The sequence below is a fragment of the Acomys russatus genome, chromosome 1 (assembly GCF_903995435.1).
Source record: "Acomys russatus chromosome 1, mAcoRus1.1, whole genome shotgun sequence".
NCBI classification, from domain to species: domain Eukaryota; kingdom Metazoa; phylum Chordata; class Mammalia; order Rodentia; family Muridae; genus Acomys; species Acomys russatus.
The window spans coordinates 9,254,012-9,277,888 of NC_067137.1; the positions used below are offsets into that span (position 1 = coordinate 9,254,012).

The 23,877-nt window shown below is 43.7% G+C and overlaps 1 protein-coding gene across 1 annotated transcript in view; it reads right to left on the minus strand.

The window, feature by feature from the left end:
• Positions 1-23,877, minus strand: part of Plekhh2 (pleckstrin homology, MyTH4 and FERM domain containing H2) — an 85,716-nt gene continuing 61,839 nt past the window's right edge. The window contains 10 exon segments of the mRNA XM_051161158.1: positions 1-433; positions 3,066-3,200; positions 5,227-5,313; positions 8,628-8,757; positions 9,554-9,699; positions 13,419-13,560; positions 19,244-19,341; positions 20,612-20,767; positions 21,612-21,789; positions 23,201-23,298. Of these exon segments, the coding sequence (XP_051017115.1) occupies positions 248-433; positions 3,066-3,200; positions 5,227-5,313; positions 8,628-8,757; positions 9,554-9,699; positions 13,419-13,560; positions 19,244-19,341; positions 20,612-20,767; positions 21,612-21,789; positions 23,201-23,298 (1,356 nt within the window). The 3' untranslated portion in view covers positions 1-247.

A 23,877-nucleotide genomic window follows, 5' to 3' on the forward strand; every position in this document is an offset into this window, starting at 1 on the left:
AAGAAGGATGGTGGGGAGGGAGAAACAAATTCTAACCTACTCTGTCTAAGACACAGTGAACATGTTGGCACATTTCTGTTTTATTGCTCTTTAAATATTTAAGAGTCAGATAAGAGAGCGACCCTTTACTGCTAAAGTCTGGAGTGCTGGTGTGTGCGCCAGGCTGGCCGGGTGTGTAAACACTTGTTTGCAGCCGATACAGCCACGTTGTGGAGAACGAGGAGTGGAGGTTCAGGCTCAGAAGCTTTCAGAGGAGCGTAGGGCCTTTGGTGGGTCTGCTGTTTGAGAGAAGAGGCTGGCTGCCCATGGCCTTGGCTTGGGGTCCCTGAGTCCTGGTTGAGAGCAGTGCGGGCGCCGAGAGGTGGTGGAGCGCTGCCTTTTGCTGATAGAAGTTGTTGATGTAACTGGCGATCAGAAGGGTGATTTCAAGAATCTAAAACGACAAGAACTGTACCGTCAGGATCCAGAGACGCTCTTTCCGCTGTCCATGAGTGATCTCGGGTACATTTGCCCAGCCTACCTCCATGCCCTGCGCTCTAGATCAGTGGTTCTCAACCTGTGGGTCCCGACCCCTTTGGGGGAGGTCACATATCAGATATGTACACGATTCATAGCAGTGGCAAAATTAGTTATATTATAAGTAGCAATGAAATAGTTTTGTAGCTGAAGGTCACTACAACATGAGGACTGCAGCATTAGGAAGGTTGAGAACCACTGCTCTGGATCAAACAATAAGGTTTTCTTTTCTTCTTTTTTTTTTTTCCGAATGTGCTTGTGACGTTGACTTTTTAAAATTTTGTCTTTGTGCCTTGTGTATGTGTGTTTATTTTTATTTTGTGTGCAGTGGTGTTTTACCTGCACGTGAAGGTGTCAGATCTTGGAGTTACAGACAACTGTGAGCTGCTGTGTGGATACTGGGATTTGAACGTGGGTCCTCTGGAAGAGCAGTCAGAGTCCTTAACTACTGAGCCACCTCTCCGGCCCCCAAACAGTAAGGTTTTAACATGCCTGGCACCATCAAGACATCACCACATTTCCCTATTACTTTAGTCAGCAGCAAGCGTGAATCCCAAAGCCCGATCAAGCATAGAGACAATTCTGGGAAATATGAAGGCCAGCATAAAGTTAGAATTACGTATCAATTCTATTAAACCTAAAACACTGAAGGTGCCGTGATCTTCCTAACTCCGTGGCTAGCCACTCTCACTTACAGCACAGACTTAGTTAGAAAAGATAGGGACCATGAAACAAACAGGGCTGGAGAAATGGCTCAGGGGTGAAGACCTATATAGCGGTGGAAGGAAAGAACCAACTCCCCAAGCTGCCCCCTCACTTCTCTACATGTGCTGTAGCGTGCACATAGCGACCCACACATAACACAAATAAACATAATAAAACACTTGTTAAAGTCGAGAGTCTTAGGGAAAGCAATTCTTTCTTTCTTTTTTAAAAAGATTTATTTATTTATTATGTATACAGTGCTCTGCCTACATGTACACCTGCACACCAGAAGAGGGCATTAAATCACATTATAGATGGTTGTGAGCCACCATGTGGTTGCTGGGAATTGAACTCAGGACCTCTAGAAGAACAGTCAGTGTTCTTAACCTCTGAGCCATCTCTCCAGCACCCATGTTTGTTTTTTTTTTGTTTTTTTTGTATTTTGTTTTTTGAGACAGGGTTTCTCTGTGTAGCCTTGGCTGTCCTGGACTCACTTTGTAGACCAGGCTGGCCTCGAACTCACAGAGATCCACCTGCCTCTGCCTCCCGAGTACTGGGATTAAAGGCGTGCGCCACCACCGCCAAACTGGGAAAGCAATTTCTTATCTTTTTAAAACTAAAATTAGATTTTTTCTTTTCTTTTTTTTTTTTCCTTTCTTTCTTTATTTTTTTGGTACTAGGGCTTGAACCTCAGAACTCCCACACTAGGCTACAGCCTCCGACTTGAACTCCACCTTAGAATGCAGTCTTTTAAAAGGTTGCTTTACTTTTTTAAAAAATATAGTTTATTAATTTATTCATATTACACCTCAATTGTTATCCCATCCCTTGTATCCTCCCATTCCTCCCTCCCTCCCATTTTTCCCCTTATTCCTCTCCTCTATGACTGTGACTAAGGGGGACTTCCTCCCCTTGTATATGCTCATAGGGTATCAAGTCTCTTCTTGGTAGCCTGCTATCCTTCCTCTGAGTGCCACCAGGCCTCCCCATCCAGGGGACGTGGTCAAATATGGGGCACCAGAGTTCGTGTGAAAGTCAGACCCCACTCTCCACTCAACTGTGGAGAATGTCCTGTCCATTGGGTAGATCTGGATAGGGGTTTAAAGTTTATTGCACATATTGTCCTTGGCTGGTGCCATAGTTTGAGCAGGACCCTTGGGCCCAGATCTGCTTTACTTAGAGATGTTGGAACTACATAGTTTTGTTTTGTTTTTTAAATATAACAAAGGAACAAGTACATCTTAACTATACAACTCAACTCTGTACTGAGTCCGTAAAGCAAGCATCCCAAGGAGGCAATACCTTATGAGGTACCCCACAGTAACTCCACTCTCCACATGTGCTCTTTGAGCCCTGCCCTTCCCTGTAGCGCTGCTGAACGCTGGAAGACAAATGCTGCTTCTGAAAGTTCTCTTTGCCAGGCACGGGCCCACCTGGAAGTTTTTACTTAATCTCTTTCCTTTTTTCTTTCTTTCTTTCTTTCCTACTTTGTCTTTGTCTTTTCTTTTTTTGAGACAGGGTTTCTCTGTAGCCCTGGCTGTCCTAGAACTCACTATGTAGAGCAGGCTGGCTTTGAACTCAGATCGCTTGCCTCTGCCTCCCAAGAGCTGGCATTAAAGGTGTGCGCCACCAGGCCGGCTTTCACTTAGTCCTTAAGCTAAAAGAAGCAGGTAGTGTCATGCCACGTTAGATCGAGCAAGCCAGGGTTTGTACTCAGGCTTGGTAAGGCAACACCCGTTTCCATCTGGAACTCTTTGTGCAAGAAGAGTCTCCCTCATCACAAAGAAGCAGCCAGCTGAAAAACTGGCAGGAAGGGCACCCCTCACCCCCCCCCACACACTCACCTTGGGTTTTGCCATGGTAAAAAGCAACTTCCCCGTCGGCCGGTCTTTTGAGTGAGTATTAATGACTACCATAAAATCATCTTGATAGCCTCCAAAGGTCATCAGACTCTTGTACGCGTAGCTGACCACCAGCCTCTTCAAAGGAAAGGAAGAGGAGCTGTTATGTGCCGCTTGCACTCAGAAGAGAAGGCAAAACGCTGATAGTGATGAGTTACGGCAAATGCAAAAATAATTTCCTAAGATCAAAATTTCCAAAGTCTATTATGATTAATGTAAATATTAGTTGTGCTAAGCATATTTAGGGGGTCATCAACATATACAATCAAGTATACATTTGACCCTGGAACACTCAAATTAAACACGTGTATTCACAGCAGAACATCATTGTCAACATATTTTTGTATGTTCACTTAGATTCCTCTATAAGGTTAATCCATATAAACTGATCGTTTTAAAGGCTCAAACACTGTATCGGCAGACCCACTGTTCCCCTTGCAGGGTGGACTGTGATACAAACAGAAACAGTGTCATACATACTGCCCAGTATCCCACGGAGCAGTTGACCACAGACAGACGTGTGGACACCATCTTAATCAGCATCCTGGCTGCAGAAGAGAGGTGTGTGTGTGTGTGTGTGTGTGTGTGTGTGTGTGTACAATTGAAGAAGAAGCAGCTAGAGGCCATGAATTTGAGAGAGTGGAGGTGAGGGTCCGTGGGAAGGTTGGAGAAAAAAGGAAAAAGGGATATGATACAACTATATTTTCATTTAGAAAAACAAAATAAAAAGAATTGCCACAGACAAGGAGTTCCCACTATATCTTTAAAGCGGTAGTTACCACCCACCAGACTGAGAAATTTAGGGTTAGGATGTAGCTCGGTGGTAGAGCACTAGCCAGCCATGTGTGAGGCCCCAATATAACAACAAAAATTTCCAAATAGCTTATGAAATATGATAGAAAATAACCTTACATATATAAATGAACACACAAAAGGAATAGTTTGATGCTTTTTTTTTTTTTTTTTAATAATTGAGACAGGATCTTGCAATGTAGCCCAGAGTGGTCTTGAACTTGTATCCTTCCTGTCTCAGGGTCTTCAGTGCTGGAACTACCAGCATGTGCCACACTGTCCAGCTTGAGTTCATTTTAAATTATGTACCCTAAGCTTTAGTAGCTATGTAACCTTAATGTAAGTAAAACTGATGATATTACGGAAAACTATACAAATTAAGTGAGATGAAATTTACATTTTGGTAAATTTCTACTTTTTAAAAATACATTTTATGAAGTGGGAGTATTGTAGTAAATTAAACAATTTTTTCATTTAAGAATCACAAACATTTTTAAATATAGTTTATTAATTTATTCATATTACATCTCAATTGTTATCTTATCCCTTGTATCCTCCCATTCCTCCCTCCCTCCCATTTTCCCCTTACTCCCCTCCCCTATGACTGTGACTGAGGGGGACCTCCTCCCCCTGTATATGCTCATAGGGTATCAAGTCTCTTCTTGGTAGCCTGCTATCCTTCCTCTGAGTGCCACCAGGCCTCCCCATCCAGGGGACGTGGTCAAATATAGGGCACCAGAGTACGTGTGAAAGTCATACCCGACTCTCCACTCAACTGTGGAGAATGTCCTGTCCATTGGGTAGATCTGGGTAGGGGTTTGAAGTTTACTGCATGTATTGTCCTTGGCTGGTGCCATAGTTTGAGAATTTCTACTTTTTAATATATTAAACATTCTTATTTTATACAGAGAAAAACATGTGGGGGCGCTCGAAGGGTACAGGTGCTTGCTGCCAAGGCTGACCACCTGAATTTGATCCTTGGGACCCACATCATGGAAGGATAGAACTGACTCCAGAAAGTTGTCCTCTAATCTGCACTTGAGTTTACACACACACACACACCAGAACCATGATCGCAACTTAATCATAGCATCTTAATTTTTTCCATATACAACACATAGCCTGTTTCATCTTACTTTGAAACACTGGGTTTTGACATAATTATCAGAGTATTAGGAAGAATGTATTCTAAGCTCAGAAAAAACTCAGAACACACCCACCAATTCCAGGATAGCACTACCCAGGATAGCTGACTGTTCCCTGAGCAACGAAAATAGACGATTCAATTACAGATATCAGGGTTTACTCTTACCATGGAGGTGTATTCTAGGATGCTCAATCCATTTTCATGGACAGCCAGCCACACGAACGTGTTGCCAAAGGATGCTGGTGTTATGGGCTATGGAGAAGGGGAAATATGCTGCTTTACAAACACAAAAGTACAGCCGCATTTTCCAATCTAAATGCATGTAAGATCTGCCATTACAGAAACCCAACAAAAACATGTTGAAAAATCTCTGTTGGAGATGGGGCAGTCAGTGGACTTGTTTCAGGCCGCGCAACTTGCAGCCTTGAATCTTTTCTTCAGTAGTGTGTCCATTTGAACAACCTTCTTATGCCACAGGGGCTCAGGTTTCTTATCCTACACACAGGAACACTAATTCTTACATCTCCTTTTCTGTTTCACAAATTTCATAGTTGTCAAAGGTTTTAGGGTTTCTGTGACGACCGCACTGCTAAACAAACACAGCATCAATATGTCTAGGGTGCTCGTGCTAGAAGGAGTGAAGGATTGTGGTGACACGTTCATACTTTTCCTGATAGTCAATGTCTAACGGAAACAGAAGAAAAAGGAAAAAAATTGTGTGATAAACAGGAATAAGAAGTCTTGAGATTTCTATACATTTTTTATGGCCACAACAATAAAACCTTATTAATAATAATAATTTTTTTAAACTTCCATCAGAAAAACCTAGTCAAAATCTGAGACTATTTTTGAGCATTTTTACAGTGATTGTTTTATTTAAGAACTGAAATTCTAGCAAAAACTTACCTACTTCGCTTAAGTCTTCTGTAAGAGCATCAAAACTATAGATAAGAAGGGAAGCCGAATCTTACGTTTTATGTAATAAATCTCAATTATGAAGATTCAGTACATCTCAATCGCAGGGTTACTGCTGTTTCTATTGAGGGTGGTTTCAAATGGTAGCTCAGAAAGATCTGAGCTGGGCATGTAGGTTGGTGTGGCGCGCTCACCCAGACTACACAAGGCATGGGGCTCAATCGCCAGCACCACACAAGAGGCTGATGGTATGTTTTATCGGAGGATTGTGAGTTCCTCTTGATTAAGGATGCACTGACAAAAGGATAAACAAAGTGTGGTACATGGGTGTGGTTATGAGAGGAATGTTATTCAGTCCTTGAAAAGAAAGGAACATTTGATACATCCTACACCACAGATGCATCCTGAAGACGTTACCTAAGTACAACAAATAATAATGTGTGGTCCATGGTTCCCTAGAGTAGAAAAATTCATAGAAACAGAAGCAAGGGTAGCAAGGGAGTACATGGAAAGTTAAACATTTAGTGATTTAGTGATTCTAGAATGTCAGGCTGGAAGATAAAAACATTCCAGAGGCAGTCAATGGTGTCACACACCTTTAATGCCAGCATTTGGGAGGCAGAGGCAGGAGGATCTCTGAGTTAGAGGCTAGCCTGGGCTACAGAGCAAGTTCCAGGATAGCCAGGGCTACGAGAGGAAAGAATATCTGAAGAATGGACATTTGTGTGGATGTACTTAATAACAGACCTCCATCCTCTTAAAACTGCTATACCAGCAGGTTTTTGTCATGTGTATCCCCGCAAATATAAAAAAAAGGGGCACCATGAAGCCAACAAGGGAAATGCCTCCCTGTTCTAAAGACTGACAAATGCTGGCCCTGCAACATCCAACACAGCACCATTAACTAATGATGGTACAGAAAAGTGTGTGTGTGTGTGTGTGTGTGTGTGTGTGTGTGTGTGTGTGTGTGTGTGTTTCTCTCTGTGTGTGTATGTGTGTGTGTGTATGTGTGTGTGTTTCTTTCTCTCTCTCTCCTTCCTTTTTCTCTCTCTGTGTTTCTCTGTGTGTGTATGTATGTGTGTTTCTCTTCTCTCCCTCTCTCTCTCTCTCTCTCTCTCTCTCTCTCTCTCTCTCTCTCTCTCTCTGTGTGTGTGTGTGTGTGTGTGTGTGTGTTAGCAGCACTGCCCATGCTGAAGTTGGACTTAATATTCATTATAAAATGGTTCACATTTCAAGTCTATCAATTAATTTTTCGTCTGTTTTCAGACAGGGCCTCACTATACTATCTAGGCTGGCCTCTAATGACTAGTCTCACGTAATCCTACATCAGGCCCCCGAGTAGCTGGGCGTGGAGCCTACCATCATGCCAGGCTTATCCTTTATATTGAAAAGCAAGAATAACAAAAACTTCTGAATTCTCTACAAATGTGTAGCTGTCACTGTATAACAAGTTTTCTGTTATCTCAGCGTACGGCTTCTAGTTCCGGTAGCAAAGTAATTTCTAACCTAATGGCCAGGGATAGAAGAAGATTCCTGGGAACCTAATGGCCAGGGATAGAAGATTCCTGGGATGTGACTTTTCTGGTCCACACTGTTTCTTAAAAGATGAGAAAACTGAGATCAGGCAGGCTGACAGTTCTGCTCAGAGTAGCAAAGATTTATTTCGTGATAATTATTGCCAACCCCTGACGGTGGGCAGCAGAGGAGGATGGTAGTATCCTCTCAAGGAGTGTGCATGCACTAGTGAGGAAAACAGAACCAGACAGGATGGATGCATCTTTGGAGCTAAAGAGAGTCCCCAAGTGGCACCATTTAAGGGAAAGAAAAAGAACTAAAAGACACAGTTTGGGGCTGGTGTTATGGCTCGAGGGGAGAACCTGTTCTCAGTATGCTAGAGGTTCTGGATTCAATGCCCAGCACCAAAACCAAAACAAACAAACAAACAAACAAACAAACAAACAAAGAAAAACAGGAAAAGGCATAGGCTTTCCCTTGGGACAAGGGCTAGCCACCTCCAGGCAGGGCCATCTCCTTGCCTTGCCCAGTGTTTCTGCAGCACTCTGTTCTGGCCCCTTCAAAGGCTACTCACCACACAGCGCCTGGTTTATGGGCCTGTTGCAACACTGAGCTTCACTGAGAACTGCCCTGAAGTCTGGTACAACTCATTTGAAACTGCTTTATGGGTCCCTGGAGCTTATTGCAATGCTTGCCAAACAGGACTCGTAAATAATCATTAAATAATTAAGCCAGTAAGTGATAGAGTTAATGAGTGAATGGGAGGATGAACAAAGAGGAGTAAGCTCGGGGTTGGGGGTGGGTATGGGGTGGGTGGGGGATGGGGAGGCGGGGTGGGGGGGTGGGGGAGTGGGAGGAGGTTCAGCTAGCTCTTACCTCTCTTGATTGGTCTGGTGACTCTCAAAATGATTTATTCTGTGTGTGTGTGTGTGTGTGTGTGTGTGTGTGTGTGTGTGTGTGTGTGGTACAGGGGTGGGGTGAGTAGAGGGAGAAAGAGGAAAGGACCTTTCTCCTTTTCTCCTGCTGGGAACTTCCTCATTTTTAAAATAAAACCAAATATGCCGCATCAGGGGTAAATCTGGACAGACATGTACACATAGGCTTTTATTATGTGTCTTCCTCCCATTCTTTCTTACTTTTGCAAAGAACAACTTGGCACCAAAGAACGGCCACTTCCTGGCTACTGTCAAGTAAATGCGCACGCAATCTGCAGCACTGTGCCCACGGAGGGCCATCCATCTGGTGGACAGTCGCTGGTAAAGCTGCCTAAAAAGAAAAAAAAAAAGGGCAAAAACAAGACACAAAAGCAAACCCATCAGGCAGCACGTCATCCTTCCAGACAAAGCCCTGTCCAGCCATCCCCAACCTTTTTTGGTTCACACTTCATTTCTCTGGAAAATTTCCACCAAAGTCTCCCATGACAGTCAAGTGCTCAACACAACCTAGCAGGTAAATATTTATCAACTACACGGCTAACGGCAGTGTGCCGGGTGTAGTCTCATGTTCCGAAGTTCAACACTAGTAGTGGCGCCCAATTTGCAGGCAAGTCGAGTGCGTTTCCTCTCAGGTGGTACCCAGAGGCAGCCAAATGCAAATGCACTACAAATGCAAAGCCTTCTTTCTGGCCAGGATTATTCCAGGATTGAGATATGATGAAATGGTAGTCTAAATTACAATAATTTCTATTTTAAAAAGCTGTTTCAAACTGGACAGCTCCTGGTACACATCTGTGATTTCAGCATTTTGGCCAGAACAGCAGGAGGACCAGGAGCGTAAGGTTATCCTCAGCTCATACCAAGCTTGAGGATAGCCTGGGCTATGCGAGGCTGCCTCTAAAAAAATCCACAGATGCTTATTTATGTCATCATACGATGAATATATACTGCAAGCATCATGCTGTAGGTGACAAGAAAATTCTACGGTTTCTGAAGACATCTTAAAATATATAAAAACCTCTTGGGACACACTGAAATTAAAGGTTCTGAGAAAAGAGCCAAACAGAAATTTTTGCTAAGTTCCTAGTGCAACTCTACCTTCTAGAAGGCTGGAAATCCTGTCTTACCTTAACTGTTCTTCTGAGGAGCCTTCTCGGTACCTTTTAGGGTAGAATTTCTCTATGACCTGTTTGAGGGTTTGGTTCGCTTTGCACTTGTTAGTCACGTGCCCCGCTGGCGTTGAGAAAGGCCTTTCAAAATCCCCGATCTCCACCTGGTAGAACATTCCCCCAAAGAGAAAACAGGATCGAGAACAGCTTTCAGAAAGAAAATCACTTTTGCTCTTTCGAAACATTCTTTGCAAATGTAAAACACAAATCTATTTGTCATGACTGTGTGGCTCAAAAAAATTAATACTCATATGTGAGGTTTAAAAAAAAATATTTATTATGTATACAGTGCTCTGCCTGCATGTACACATGCATACCAGAAGAGGGCATTAGGTCATATTACAGATAGTTGTGAGCCTCCACGTGGTTGCTGGGAATTGAACTCAGGACTCTGGAAGAGCAGTCCATGCTCTTAACAGCTGAGCCATCTCTCCAGCCCGAGCTGTTGTTTTAAATATACACTTCACTTGAAATCTAACTTCCGAGAAATTCTATGACAAACATTTCAGTTCCATTTCTAATTGGCAACATTTACTCTTCTACCATGTACACAGTGCTCTGCCTGCATGTACACCTGCAGGCCAGAAGAGGGCACCAGATATCATTATAGATGGTTATAAACCACCATGTGGTTGCTGGGAATTGAACTCAAGACCTTTGGAAGAGCAACCAGTGCTCTTAACCTCTGAGCCATCTCTCCAACCCTCCATTTCTAATTGGAACTCCTGTCCTGTTTTTTTTTTTTTTTTTTCCTCCCGTGTTGCTATGGTAGAACATTCTGATAATAGCTACTTAAGAGAGAAAGGGTTTATTTCGGCTCACTGTTAGTTCCATTTTACAGACCACCTTACTAGGGAAGCCACAGTGGTCATGTGATGTCCGTAATCAGGGGCAGAGAGCAATGGATGCATGCTTGCATTCTTCTGACAGCATGTGACTAGAACTGTGAGCCAAGTAAAGCCTTTTCCCCTTAAGCTGCTTTTGTCAGAATATTCTACTGAAGCAACAGAAAAGACCCCTAGAATGGCAGGCATCATGAAACCTCTGATTGTCTGGAAATCCTGGGCCTGCTCCCTTCCTTCAGAGTGCAGCAAGCATGCCTTCAAGCTCAGACAATCTCAAAACCCTCTAAACATAAACTCAGTGACTAAGTGTCCCTTCTTCCGAGAGCAGTAGGGAAATCTGCTCACGGGAAAGCAGGAGGGACGGGAACAGCAGTGACCCTTGGGGAGGCCCCAGTCACTGATGCAAAGCAGAATCACAGGGAATTATGAGCTACCAAGGTCAGGACCACGATACACATGTGTAGAATATTGCAGAAACTCCCCAGAGGGCCATTGAGCCACCAGGGCGGATTCAGAAAGGTACCCTGGTATCAGTGCACACAAGGGAAGCTAAAGAGCAAGATGAAATTAGCAAGTGACAGAGGCACATGGGACAAATCAGAAAGATTAGTAAAGTCTAAAAAGGAGGCAGATGCCATAAACAAGTGAGGGGTTTTTGCCCAGACCCAAGCTCCAGGAAGGGCGAGCTAAGGATGCTGAGCTGCAGAGGCAGCTGCCAGGGCAGACCATGAATGACCTTGGGCATGAATGAGATGGCATTTGTTTTTGCTTTGTCTCCCTCTCAGGCACCAATGCTGCGGAAACAACTCTCCATGGACAAGTGACATTGTGCCAGCTTCCGGTCTCAGGCCTGAGGAAAATGTAAGATTTTCCTTCATGCCTCTTTTGGGGTGTGGTTTTTATCATCCCAACCATCATGCTAGTTAGAAACTCAAACAGTTCCTTGAGGAGAATACAGGTAATATATAGTGCATCATATTGTACAGTGGATGGCTCTTGCAGAAGTCTCAATGAAGAGCCAGTGTCACAAGTAAATACAAGTAAATGAGCCTGCCAATGATTCCAGCCCTCACTCATGGTGTCACAGCTGTCCCTCAAGCTAAGCTAACCGAAGCCACGGGACACAGAAACTGCATGCCTTTTGCATATCTGCTCAATTTATTTTTGGAGTTTTTACTTGTTGATGCTGTATGCTGTTCTGTTTTGTTTGTCTCTGCATCAGGGTCTCGGTAGGTTCCCGGTTTGTGCTGGAACTTGCTACATAGCCAGGCTCGCCTTGAGCTTGTTATCTTCCTGCCTTTGCCTCTCAAGAGCTAGGATCATCAACTGCAGGCGTTCATCCCCACCACACTCAACTCAAAACCGTTTGTTAGGCAGCAATGGATAACTGGGGAAAGTCCCACTAGTATCCGTGGGAAGGATGACTTTGTGGGGGACCACATCAAGGGAGCATGCGGTCAGAAAGTGGTTGGAAAACAAAGTCTGTGAGGCGGGTCTGAATCCCAGCCATGGCAGTCCAGCCAGAAGAGAGCGGTGAGCAGAGGAAAACCTTAGGAGTTTAAAGTGAAAAGACGAGGTGTGGGAGAGGGGACAGGAAAAGGCAGCTGGGATCACTGTAGTGGGGAAGCTCCCCTGGAGGACTAGGAGGGGCGGTGACACAACACAGAGGAGTGAGAAGTTAACTGGTGCAGTTTTCAATGGGTTGAATTTCACGGAGCCCGTTAACCAGGCATGAGTGAGTGAGAAGAATTGGGAATTATCAGCTCGGGTGGTGGAAGAGATAAAGAGCGAATGAGATGAGGCGTGGGATGAGAATACATGGACTACAGACCCAGGGCCCAAGCATCTGGCCACATGGCACATCATAGGGAAGCTTCCCTGCTCCCTCCATTATCCACGCAGACTCAGGTGCATTTTACAACCACCCTCCTGCAAGCACACTGCTGCCTGGCGGGGCCTGCTTCCCAGCCTCCTGCATAGCTAGGCAAGCCCATGTTTCCGTTATAACCAGGCACTTAAACGGGAAGGCCGATGTAAGTATGAGATGTTTTCCCAAAGCTGGGAAGGCGTCTTCTTCTCAGTGCCCCATCCTGGACCATGCCGGGACTCTAACAGACCTCTAACAGGATCATGACGATGGCACCCAATGGGAGGCAGAATTGGGTAGAAAGACAAAGTCCTGATGGCTCTGTAGAGGCATCAGGATGTAATATTTCCCTTGTGAGAATCAACATACACACACACACACACACACACACACACACACACACACACACACACACGCCCCTTTTTGGGATAGGCTCTTACTAATGTAGCCCAGGCTGGCCCTTCAACACGTGATCTTCCTGCTTTAATCTCCCAAGTGCGGAGATACAGGTACATATTCACTAAGCTCAGAATAACACATACTTCTGTTCCGGTAATTCACTAGTAATTTGTGTGTATGTGTTAAAGCAATCCAAACTTACTCCTAATGGATATGACTGGTAAATAAAAAAAGTGCTCCAGCTTCCCCTAAGACTGCTGTTAGGCTGCCGGCTGTGCGTACTGTCTTCAGTGCCTGCACGCCACACTCAGACTCCTTCATTAAACGCAAAGCCCCAGGCAACACTTTCAAAAGAACCAAGAAGTGTGTTTCCCTTTAGGGAATGTAGTGTCTCGCTCCACACGACCACATTGTCAGGGTCAGATAATGACAGTGTAGTAACAATGCCTGCAGTTTTTAATCCCAGCAAACTGAGTTTAAAGTCTTGCCAAAGGTATCCTGTTTTCCCAGCACTAGGGAGGCAGGGGCAGGCGGATCTCTGTGAATTCGAGGACAGCCTAGACTACAAAGCGAGTCCGGGACAGCTAAGGCTACACAGAGAAACCCTGTCTCAAAAAAAAAAAAAAAAAAAAAGTATCCTGTTTTACTGCGTGTAACTAGGAACAAGCACCTTACCATTTCCTTAGGCTATTTTAGACAATACGGAAGTTACCTGAGCTAAAAGCGCCGCCATTTCTAATGCCAGGTCTTTGTTCAGCGGGAAAAGGCCATTTATGACTTGATCGTTTGTCTGATACAGCAACAGCAGCTTCTCTCTATCGGTCTCTCCACGAGCTTGCATAGAGAAATACAGTCTGGGAAGAAAAAAAAAAAAAAAAAAAAAAAAAAGGAGAGAAAACGTGTGTACAATGTGTAGGAGCTAATTTTCCCCTTCTATCGTATTAGTTCTGGGGAGCAAACTCAGGTCATCAGGCCTTATGGCAAGTACCCACTAAGCCATCTCACTGTTCCCCCCTTTTTTCCACATGATGGACAGAACCAAGCACAAGCTAGGCAAGTGCTCAGCCACTGAGCTGTACCATCCTTCACAGTGTTCTTATAAAGGAGGACAGTGAGGATAAACCACAGGACTGTTTTCAACAGCCCACTACACGATACAAATAGACCATCGTCATCGGGAAAACTTGGGGCAACTGCTTTGAAGTGGAAGAACCCTTCTACTTAAATTAAAAATTAAAAATGTGCGGAAGTACTAAGTCACTGTGTTGTTTTGAATAAGAATAACCCTCATAGGCTCATATATGTGAACACTTAGTCACCAGGGAGTGGCAGTATTTGAAAAAGATTAGAAGGATCAGGAGGTGTGGCCTTGTTGGAGGAGGTGTGTCACTGGGGTTTGAGATTTCAAAAGCCTATGCTGGGTCTAGTTGCATGTTCTCTCTCTCCCTCTCTCTCTTTCTTTCTCCCTCACCCCGCTCTCCTCACTGCTTTCCGATAAAGATGCAGCTCTCAGCTGCTTCTCCGGCACAACACCTGTAGCCATGCTCCCTGCCATGATGAAAACGGACTAAGCCTCCAAAACAATAAGCAAGCCCCTAATCAAATGCTTTCTTTTATAAGAGTTTCCTTGGTCATGGTGTTTCTTCACAGTGATAGAACAGTGACTAAGGCTGTCTGTCTTTAAATGAACTGGAAGAAGGGCTTAAACTTTGAGTGACACTGCATTTCCCCCCTTGAAGGAATGCAGGATACAACAAATTCTTCATTCCAATGAACTGAATAAACCCAATTATCAACACACAATCTTTTTTCTACATCTTGAACATACTAAATAGGAAATGAGGAATTCAATTAAAAGTCAACTCCAATTAACATCCAATGTCAAGAGAGGCTTTCACTAGATGTCTAGAAGATAATATTTGTTCATTCAGGCCTATTTGACTCTTTTGGTTACATGTGTCTTTAAAATATAAAAACCCAACACACTTTCTTACTCCTTGTGGAAATAGAACAAGGGCTTTGTTTGTTGGTTGGTTGGTTGGATTTTTTTTGTTTTGTTTTGTTTTGTTTTTTGAGACAAGGTTTCTCTGTGTAGCATTGGCTGTCCTGGACTCAATATGTAGACCAGGCTGGCCTTGAACTCACAGAGATCTGCCTGCCTCTGCCACCTGAGTGCTGGGATTAAAGGCGTGCGCCACTACACCCGGCTGGGCTTTGTTTATTTTGAGATGGGGGGGTCTCTTTGTTGTTGAATCTGGTATTGGGGGGCCTCAAAGTGATATCCCCACCTCCTCATTAGCTAGGACACCATGGCTTGGCCTTGGTTTGCCTAAGCTTCTGGGTTTCAGTTAAGCCACATTGTTATGGATGCACAAAGTGCTAAGATAACAAGGCAGGTATGCAACAGTGGGACAAACCTGAACAACACAGTGGTGAGAAAGAGGCTAGGTGGAGTAGGGGTGTGTGTGTGTGTGGTGCACTCACGTGCACACGTGCCAGGAGAGGACATCTCCCTTAGTTAGGGCATCTCTCTCTGAACAACAGGGAAGGAGAGGCAGTGGGTTGCAATCTGGAGAAGCATGGCGGATGTTCTCTGTGAAGCTCCTCCTACCCACAGTTCTGACTGTCCTCCTGCCAAGCCCAGAGGACAAGCAGAGCTCTTTCTAGAAGTCAAACACAGTCTCATTTCCGTGCATGGTTTTATGAAGACAATATATATATATATATATAAAAGATTGTCAAGCAGACAACAGAAATAGGTGATAAGTGTAAAACATAACGAGGAAAGTGGTATGACATAAAAAGGAAGGTTGAAAATGGAAGTTTTTACACGGGGCTCATTTCCTCACTTGAAGTAAGGAACTGCATTGCTCATCCTGAGACCTCCGAGGAGACAGGAAGTGTTACCACTCAGAGCTCTTATTGCAATGGGAATGGTGACAGGTCTTCTACAGAGAGAGAGGGACCAATGTGCTTCCTATCATTTCCAGCATGCCCGCAAGGCTCAGCCTGGGAAAGAAAAGTGAAACACCTTAACAGAGTAGGGAATGCAATCCCAGCCATGCCCAGTCCTAGAATCCAGTATGTAGGAGAAACAGCTTGGGCCCCTATGGCTGGACAAAGCTTTGGAGAACAAGGAAAGCATCCCAAAGGTGACCAAGAAAAGAGTCTGCAAGGCAAAGCAGGAGGGCCAGCCAAGCACGGCGTGCCCACCTGCCATGCTTGCACAGGGTCAACAGGACAGCTCAAGGCTAGCCTGGGCTACACACTGAGACCCTATCCTTAAGAAAAGAAGCCTTGATTCTGGAATCTTTAAAATGTGGGCATCTCTAGAAGAATTAGGATAGGCTAAATGATCTCTCAAGACCCTTTTCCACTTGGGAGCCAATTGGATGCATGTGTTCTCACGGTTAGCCAACTGTGCAAGCGGGAATGTTAAACTATGTTCCAGAAAACGGTAACTACAAAGTGTTACCAAAAATAATCCTTGATTTCACAGAGGGGGAAGAAGAGCCTTCCCCACAGGAAGGACCCTTGCCAGCTTGCTTTGTTAAAACCACACCTGACTTTTGCAATCTCAGGCATGCAGCAAGAAATCAAGTCAAATAAGAACCGTTTCATAACAAGTTAGAATCCAAATACTAGTTTCCAAGTGATTGTGCTTGAGAGCATGTTCAAAGCCTATTAATTAGACCTTTGATCCCTGAGTCAAATAATTAAAATTCCTTAACTTGCTAAATATAAATGTAAGATTCCATGAAGAAGGAAAATCGGCATTTTAGGCATTACAAAGCAAGTTGGCAGAGGAAGAATCAGATGCCTGGCAGAGGGACAGGTCACAGCCAGTTCCCCTCCTGACTGTGTCACTGGAAATTAGGGCTCATTGTCCAAGCTATTTATAAGCCCGCGCAAAGCATGGCCATGTTTAGAAACAGCGTTCTTTCTCTTAGCCATGGCCCCCTAGGCCTTTCAGACTGTGTAAACACTAATCCTATTGTTTGAGTTGTTTGCTGTTGTTTAAACAAGGCCATTTCACCACACTACCACCTATCTCTTGGTCTTTTCTAGTGCCGAGGCCTCAAAGGCATTATTCCTATCTGTAGGTATTTCAAGCCGCCTTTGTCCATTTCACACAACTGTAGCCATTGTAACCAGAATTGTTATGCACTAATTGATCGTAAGGTATTAATGATTAGGGATTGTCTTAGACACACGGTGGTCTTTCTATTTTGTCCCAACTGAATTCCAACATAGCCGCAAAGAGATGAAGGATGGGGACATCAGATTAGTGCATCTCATGCAGGCTACAGTGCAGCCTTCCGAGGCTTCAGCGCTCATCTAGCCTGCTGCTCTTAAGTGACAGTCACTAAAAAGTCACATATGAAGACTGCCATCAATAGAAACATCAGTAGAACTATTGTGATATGATTTTAATATAATAAATTTTGATTCCCAGGGGTACCTTTCCTACTCCCAGGAATAAGTCATTTGTATCAGTCTGTGCTGCATGAATGGTGCTAGGTAGATGGTGTCCGAGCATCCACTCAAGGGTAACCATCTTATGCTCAAAGTAGATTCAATATGGAGTCTCCTAGGACAAGGGACAGCCTGGAAAACCACCACCTTACACAATACGGACTAGCTCAGAGTACGGCATAGGTTGACCTCAACAAACACCTATTATCTGTGCTCCATAAACTAAAGGATGCTGCAGATCTCTCGGGATAGATGCCCGGAGACTATGGACACCTATTGTGAGGGTTAATCTTGGTTGTCAACACGATTGAAGAAACCATCAGGCTGGTCTGAGCACAGCTGTGGGGAATTCTTCTTAATTGCTAATTGATGCCGAAGGGTTCAGCCCACTGCAAATGATGTCAGTCCTGGGCAGCTGAGCCTGGGCCCTAAAAGAAAGATGGCTGAACAAGAGCCCGAGGGCCGGGAAATGGCTTCAAGCTCTTGCATTGAGCCCCTGCCCTGTCTTCCCTTGATGACGGACTATAAGCTATAGGATAAAAACAAACTCCTCCTTTCTCCGGTTGCTTTCAGTGGTGATATATACATAGAAATGTATATGTGTGTGTGTGTGTGTGTATATCTCAGAGCAATAGCAGCAAATACTTCACGGTTACCTTGCTGCTCATAAGCCATCATCGCAGTTCTCAAGCTCCTGAGTAAAGAGGCCCCGACAGATGGCAACTGGCATCGGCTCCTACGGAAGGAGTCTGTCGAAGTGGATGGTAAGTCCTCTTGGTAGCTGAGTGTGTGCAGTGCAGCCTAACAATGAGTTCATCACCTTAGTCCAAGCATTCTTTTACTCCCATTATTTCTCACTATTCCACAATTATGGAAAGAAGATACTGGGCCACACTGGAGTAGCCTGCCCACTTATGTAGGTCTTTCTTAGGGTAACTTGCTAGAAAAATAAATGCTGAACTAGATGAAGGGCTGTTAGGCTCTTTTATATTATACAATGCCTTCGCTTCTTACATTCCAATGTTAAGTCTCTGAAGACTTTCCAAAGGCAATTCTGAAAAAATTCGACATTATGCCAGTAATTCCATCAGGTTCTTGGCCTGATATTTTATAGATTAATTTATCAACTATGAGGTTCCAAAACAAAACAAAACCTAGAAAAATATCTTTTTTTGAAGGTACATTTAATGTGAGGTGGTCAGCTCAGTACTATCTTCTGCTAAAAAAAAAAAAAAAAAAAAAAAAAAAAAAAAAAAAAAAAAAGGTTAAGAAAAAATACTTGAAAAAGAAAGAAAAGCAGGTTTCTAACCACATGCCAGAGCGCAGGCCGTGAGGCCCTCCACTGCACTGACCACCCTTTCAGGCACAGTAGTTAAAGTTTCCACACTCAGCCCCTTTCTGAACTTAGTATCAACACCATTAAAAAAAAAAAAAAAAAAAAAAAAAAAAGAGGAGCCTAGGGCTGGCTCATGCTGTGTGCTTTTTTTGGGAGCTATGCTAGCTTAATGTTTAATGGTATGTTAGAGAGGATGTGTGTTTAACCACTGTCATACTGTCATGCTTACTAACTTGCAAATTCTAAAAGGTCAGAGACCGCCTCTCTGTCTGTTCCTAACACCATTTTATCCTGAGCATTTATCTAAGTGACCGGCTTACAGTTGAAGGCAATGGGGTGGATGGAAGAGGATGGGAGAAAGAGACAGAACACACACACACACACACACACACACACACACACACACACAGGAGAGAGAGAGGCATAGGGAGGGAGAGAGAGAGAGGAGAGAGAGAGAGAGAGAGAGAGAGAGAGAGAGAGAGAGAGAGAGAGAGAGAGAGAGAGAGAGAGAGGCTGGCCTAGGAAAAAATGAGAATTGGAGACAAAATGTCATGTTGTCATGTGGTAGTTTCTCCCAGAACAGTTATTACTTATTTTTAAAAAGTAAGCCCGTCTGTGTTAACAGTGTGGCTTCCAAGGCCAGTGACTAGGGAACGAGACTGCAGGCCCACAGCTGGGAGCCGGCTGCACGCTAAGCTCCCGTGTTCAGATCTGGTATTCCACACCTGTTTTTGTAAGTCAGCCGGACAGTTCTTGTGCCCTCACATTTCCCGGGCTGCTGTTCTTTGGACGCCTGTTCCCATTTAGAAATAATGTCACAGATCTAGAAAGGAAAGAGAAAGCTGAGATCCACAGGCTTAAAAAAAAAAAAAAACATTTTAAAAGGCCAAGAGCATCTGTGAGACTGAAAACTCTCAATTCATACAAACCCCCCCTCAGTCTGGTTTTGTTAGTTTTAGCTTCTGCAGAGCTCTGAGCTTAGGGTCTGATTATACACTATTTCTTTCGGCCACTTGTCCAAATGGACACATATTAACTTTGGACTGTGCTCATGCATTTTTACTCAGAAAGGAATCTAACCTGGGACTGCATAGGGTTGGAAACAAAGAGATTCCAGGAATTTTTTTTCATGATTTGGTCACTGAAGAAACATTTTTTTTCCACCTGTGAGTTATCAAGATTGGAACAAGGTACCCCAAAGAAGTCTGAGACAGAAGGCGCGCTCTCCACTCGACCATGACTGCTCAACAGGCCAAGACCTGTTTCCTCATTTGCAAAGTAAGTGGACTGTGTCTCTAAGGTCCCCGCAGGTCAGTAATTACTATTTCTAACTGTTGGCATCATTCTATGAAAACCTTGGGGTTTTTGTTTTTATACCATGTGCTAGAAAAGACATTTTTTAAAAATCTCTTTTTTTATTTTCATTGGTTCTTTTCCTACCCAACTGCAATTCAGACTCCCCCACAAGGCCCAGGCTGAAATTTCCCTCTTAAAACACTTGTCACCCTCAGTTGTAATGTACGGATTATTGGAAAATAAATCTGCCCTTTTCTAAGCAAACTAAAAATCCCCATGAGCAGAAACCTTATCTGTTTTTTCTGCTTAGGATTCCACTTAGGCCTCGGGATACTGGAAAGAGAAGTGCGACGGTGGGGGCGGGGAGGGGAGTTGGGCTCTCACATCTTCATTTTTGTTGTTGTTGCATTTTGTTTGGCTTGCATTTGTTTGTGTGTGTATGCATGCATGGAGGTCAAAGGGCATCTTGTGGGCATCAGTTTTCTCCTTCACCTTGCTGGTTCCAGGGCTGGTTTGGCAGCGATCCCTGTCACCCACCCAGCCATCTTGCCAGCCTGCCATTACAATTATTGCTCCTTTTCTTCTATTGTGTGCACAGGTTGCATAGTAAGAATTCTATGCCCTCCCCCAAAAGGGGGGGATTGAAGAGAATCCTATAACTTGTCAAAGTTTGGCAATTCTTAAAAATTATGCTGATCAGGTTTCTTGCATTTTTGGAAAATTCCTGAACTGAACTTGCACAGACTAGTCTTTTGCTACTTGCTTAGCTTTGGCTCCCGTGAGGAACTAGGTTTCACCTTGATGTTTCCCTGAAGACAGTGCTCGAGGTCTCTGCCAGAAGGGTCGTCAGTGAACAGTGCGAATCCAGACTGCGCTGGCTTCCTCATTCCTGTGTCCTGGTTCAAAGTATTCAAGAATTCTTCCACTGTGGTGGACGCATCAAACCCGACTACCTAGACAAAGACAGCAACGCCCTTAATGAAAGCCATACGCACTAGGCAGGTCTCAGGGGAAGCAGGGCACACATGATACGTGACTAATGGGAACGGGTTTCTCAGGGAGCCTCAACTTTTTGGTCTGGTGCGCTGCAGGAGAAAACACAGAGGGCAACCTGGGTAGTCAGCTTGCTATGAGAGTTCAGAAATTCCAGCTTCAGACAACAGGCAGAGAAGGACTGATCGTTTGACAGCCCTGAACATGTGTAGAGACATTAATTAGGTCGATCCATTGGAAGTAAGGTAAGAAATGCAGGACAATAGGTAGTCAATATGCACATGAAAGAAAACACAGTCCTTTACATAAATGAACACCTTTATGTATTTGTTTTTATTATTTATTTGTTTATTATTATTATATGTATTTATTTATTTTTATTATTTTAAATAAAATTTTAAAATGTTTGTTTTATTTGGTGTGTGTATGTGTGTGTGTGTGTGTGTGTGTGTGTGTGTGTGTGTGTGTGTGATGTGTCACACCAAGTTGAGTGGCAGACAGAGAACTTGTGAGCGTGGGGTCTAGGCATGGAACTCGGGATGAAAGGTATATAGGCACAAAGAGTAACTGCTAGCTTTGATTCTTATGGGTAACAAACGAACATCTGGACCAGAGAACTGGAAGAGCCTATGGATGTGTTACCAGGTAATTCCTAAGATCTGAAGACCCCAAGATGGATGAGAAGTGTGCCTGGGCTCTATCAGTCACAGTTTCAGTACGCTGCAGGCTCACCGATGGGGGATCATTTGTTTTTAGCGACAATCTGTCTTCGGACTTGGCTGGTCTCTTCGCATGTGAGCTCACCTGATAGACCCCATTCATGAAGTGCACGGGAATGCTGAAGGGCAGCGAATGACGGTAAGGGTTCCGAAGGAGAGTGGAGAGGATCTCCATCCTCGAGGGTCTGGCCTCTCGGTCTCCATTTTGTTGCGTTCTTTCCACACACCGCTGGCAGTAAATGGCATATTTCCCAAATTCTGTCCTGTAATGCAAAACTTCGGATAAAAATCTAAGAATAAATTTAATTAAGACAGTCTAACACGTGCAACTTTCACAGTTAATATCAAACTGTTTGAATGTTACCGGACGTCAGTTTCTCTAATTTTGCAATTGACTCAAACATCCCTATGACATTTTTTTTTTCATCTTTCTGCATTGCTGTAATCACAAGCTGAATTTTAAATTGCCAGTAATTATACACTCAATATATAATCAATGCTAACACATTGAAAGAGGACAATGTCTAAAGAATAATATGTTATAATGAAGCTACAGGGCAGAGCTCTCACATTGACCTCCGGGCCTCATGCAGAGCCCTTCTAAATCACAACTCACGGTTTCCCAACATTCTTTTTTGAAGAGCATCCAGCTTATTTCACTGTTAAACAAAGTAAGAAAAATGCCTTCATACAAAATGCCTATCATGTAGACAGTACACCAAGCGAAGCCATTCAAGTACATAAATACACAAGTGGGCTCAAGAATGTATCTGCCCTTCTTCATACACAGCATAAAACTAAACACACAAGTTTTATTTTGTTTAAAGAAACGAACATTTCTGAATACATGTATACTCAAGTGCTTTCAAGACAGACTCGATGGTGTCCCCCTTTGTCAGCGGCTCTTCAGGTACTGAAGTCGCATGACCTTGGTCACAGCTTCTCTAGGGTGTATTATGGGCTGAGGAGTGTTTTCCTGTTGTCCTGAGCGGTTTGTTGTTTCCTTGTATGCGGTTGTTTGTGCTATTATTAATGTCTATTTAGCACAGGAGCCTCTTGGGCCCGGTAGAGCGCTCGCCGAGCATTCGCAAGGCCCGGGGTTTGATCCCAAGCGCCATCAATCAAGCAAACCAAAACACCTCACCTAACCCTCCCTCGGCTGACAGGATGAACCTGGAAAAGCCTTGGTCAACTGCTTTAGACCCCAGTCTAAAAAGGTCATTTTAATAATCGGATTTTAAATATCTTTTTCAAGAGAATTAAAAAAAATCAAAGCAATCTGAATACTATTTTAAAACTAAGGAAGAGCATGAGAAAAGAGGACTTCCACCAAAAGAATCCAGTTCAGATAAGAACAGTAAAAGGAGAAACTAAGAAAGCAAAATAGCTTTTACCCACGAGTGCCAAGTCACTCGTACTTGCAATGCACACGGTCTTTTCACTTAAAAATGTTCTTTGTCAGAGCTTCTCGCTTCCCTAGCAATCATGCATAAGATATTTAACATAACAAATGCAATGTTTTCCAGGCTCTACATAAAGGATAACGGAAGCTTTCCTATCCCAATATTTGCTTCACTCAGTCTCTGGAGACTATACCCAGCAGGTTATTAAATACTTATGATTTACCGTAGACAGCCGAGGTCACATAAACAGTTCAGCTAGTGTTCCGCATACCTGGAGTCCGCGTTCCTTTTTAGATGGAGCTGGAGGAGCCACAGGAAAGGGTGGTGAGGAAGGAAGAGCCCCACGCAGAGTGCCAAGAGCTGCCAGCCCTGGGTAAGGAGAAGGACCGCTCATTAGAGACCACAGCAGCCGCACAGACGCATCAGAGCAGGGCGCCTGGCAGAGGGTGGGAGAACGAGAGACTCTCTTACCGCTCACAGCTTGTCCCTTCCACATAGCCTCTTCAGAGCATTTGCATTAAATTAAAAGCATAACGATTCGACCCAGGGTTACATCCATGAACCACCCAGTTGTACCTACTATCTGCAACTGCAGCACTAACGTTTTCTGATAGATTCAGTAGCTCTTTTTGACATCACACACAAAGATTAGGGACTTCACTCTCTTTTGTTCCTTTATATTTTTACGTATCCACTGGCATATAACTTTGAAGGCAGATTACAAAATAGTAAAAAAGTAAAAATAAAAGTTGTATACTCCAACCCCACCTATACAGTATACATACACGTATAAAGGGCAAGTATAAAATATCAAAGATTTATTTTGGCAACAGGTTCATATGTGATTTTTCCCCACCAGTGTTCTCCTTCATATGTTCTTTTGTATGTATTTTTCCTCATTAAACAAATATAGTGCCAATATCTTTTAAAATCTTACATAAAAAGGTG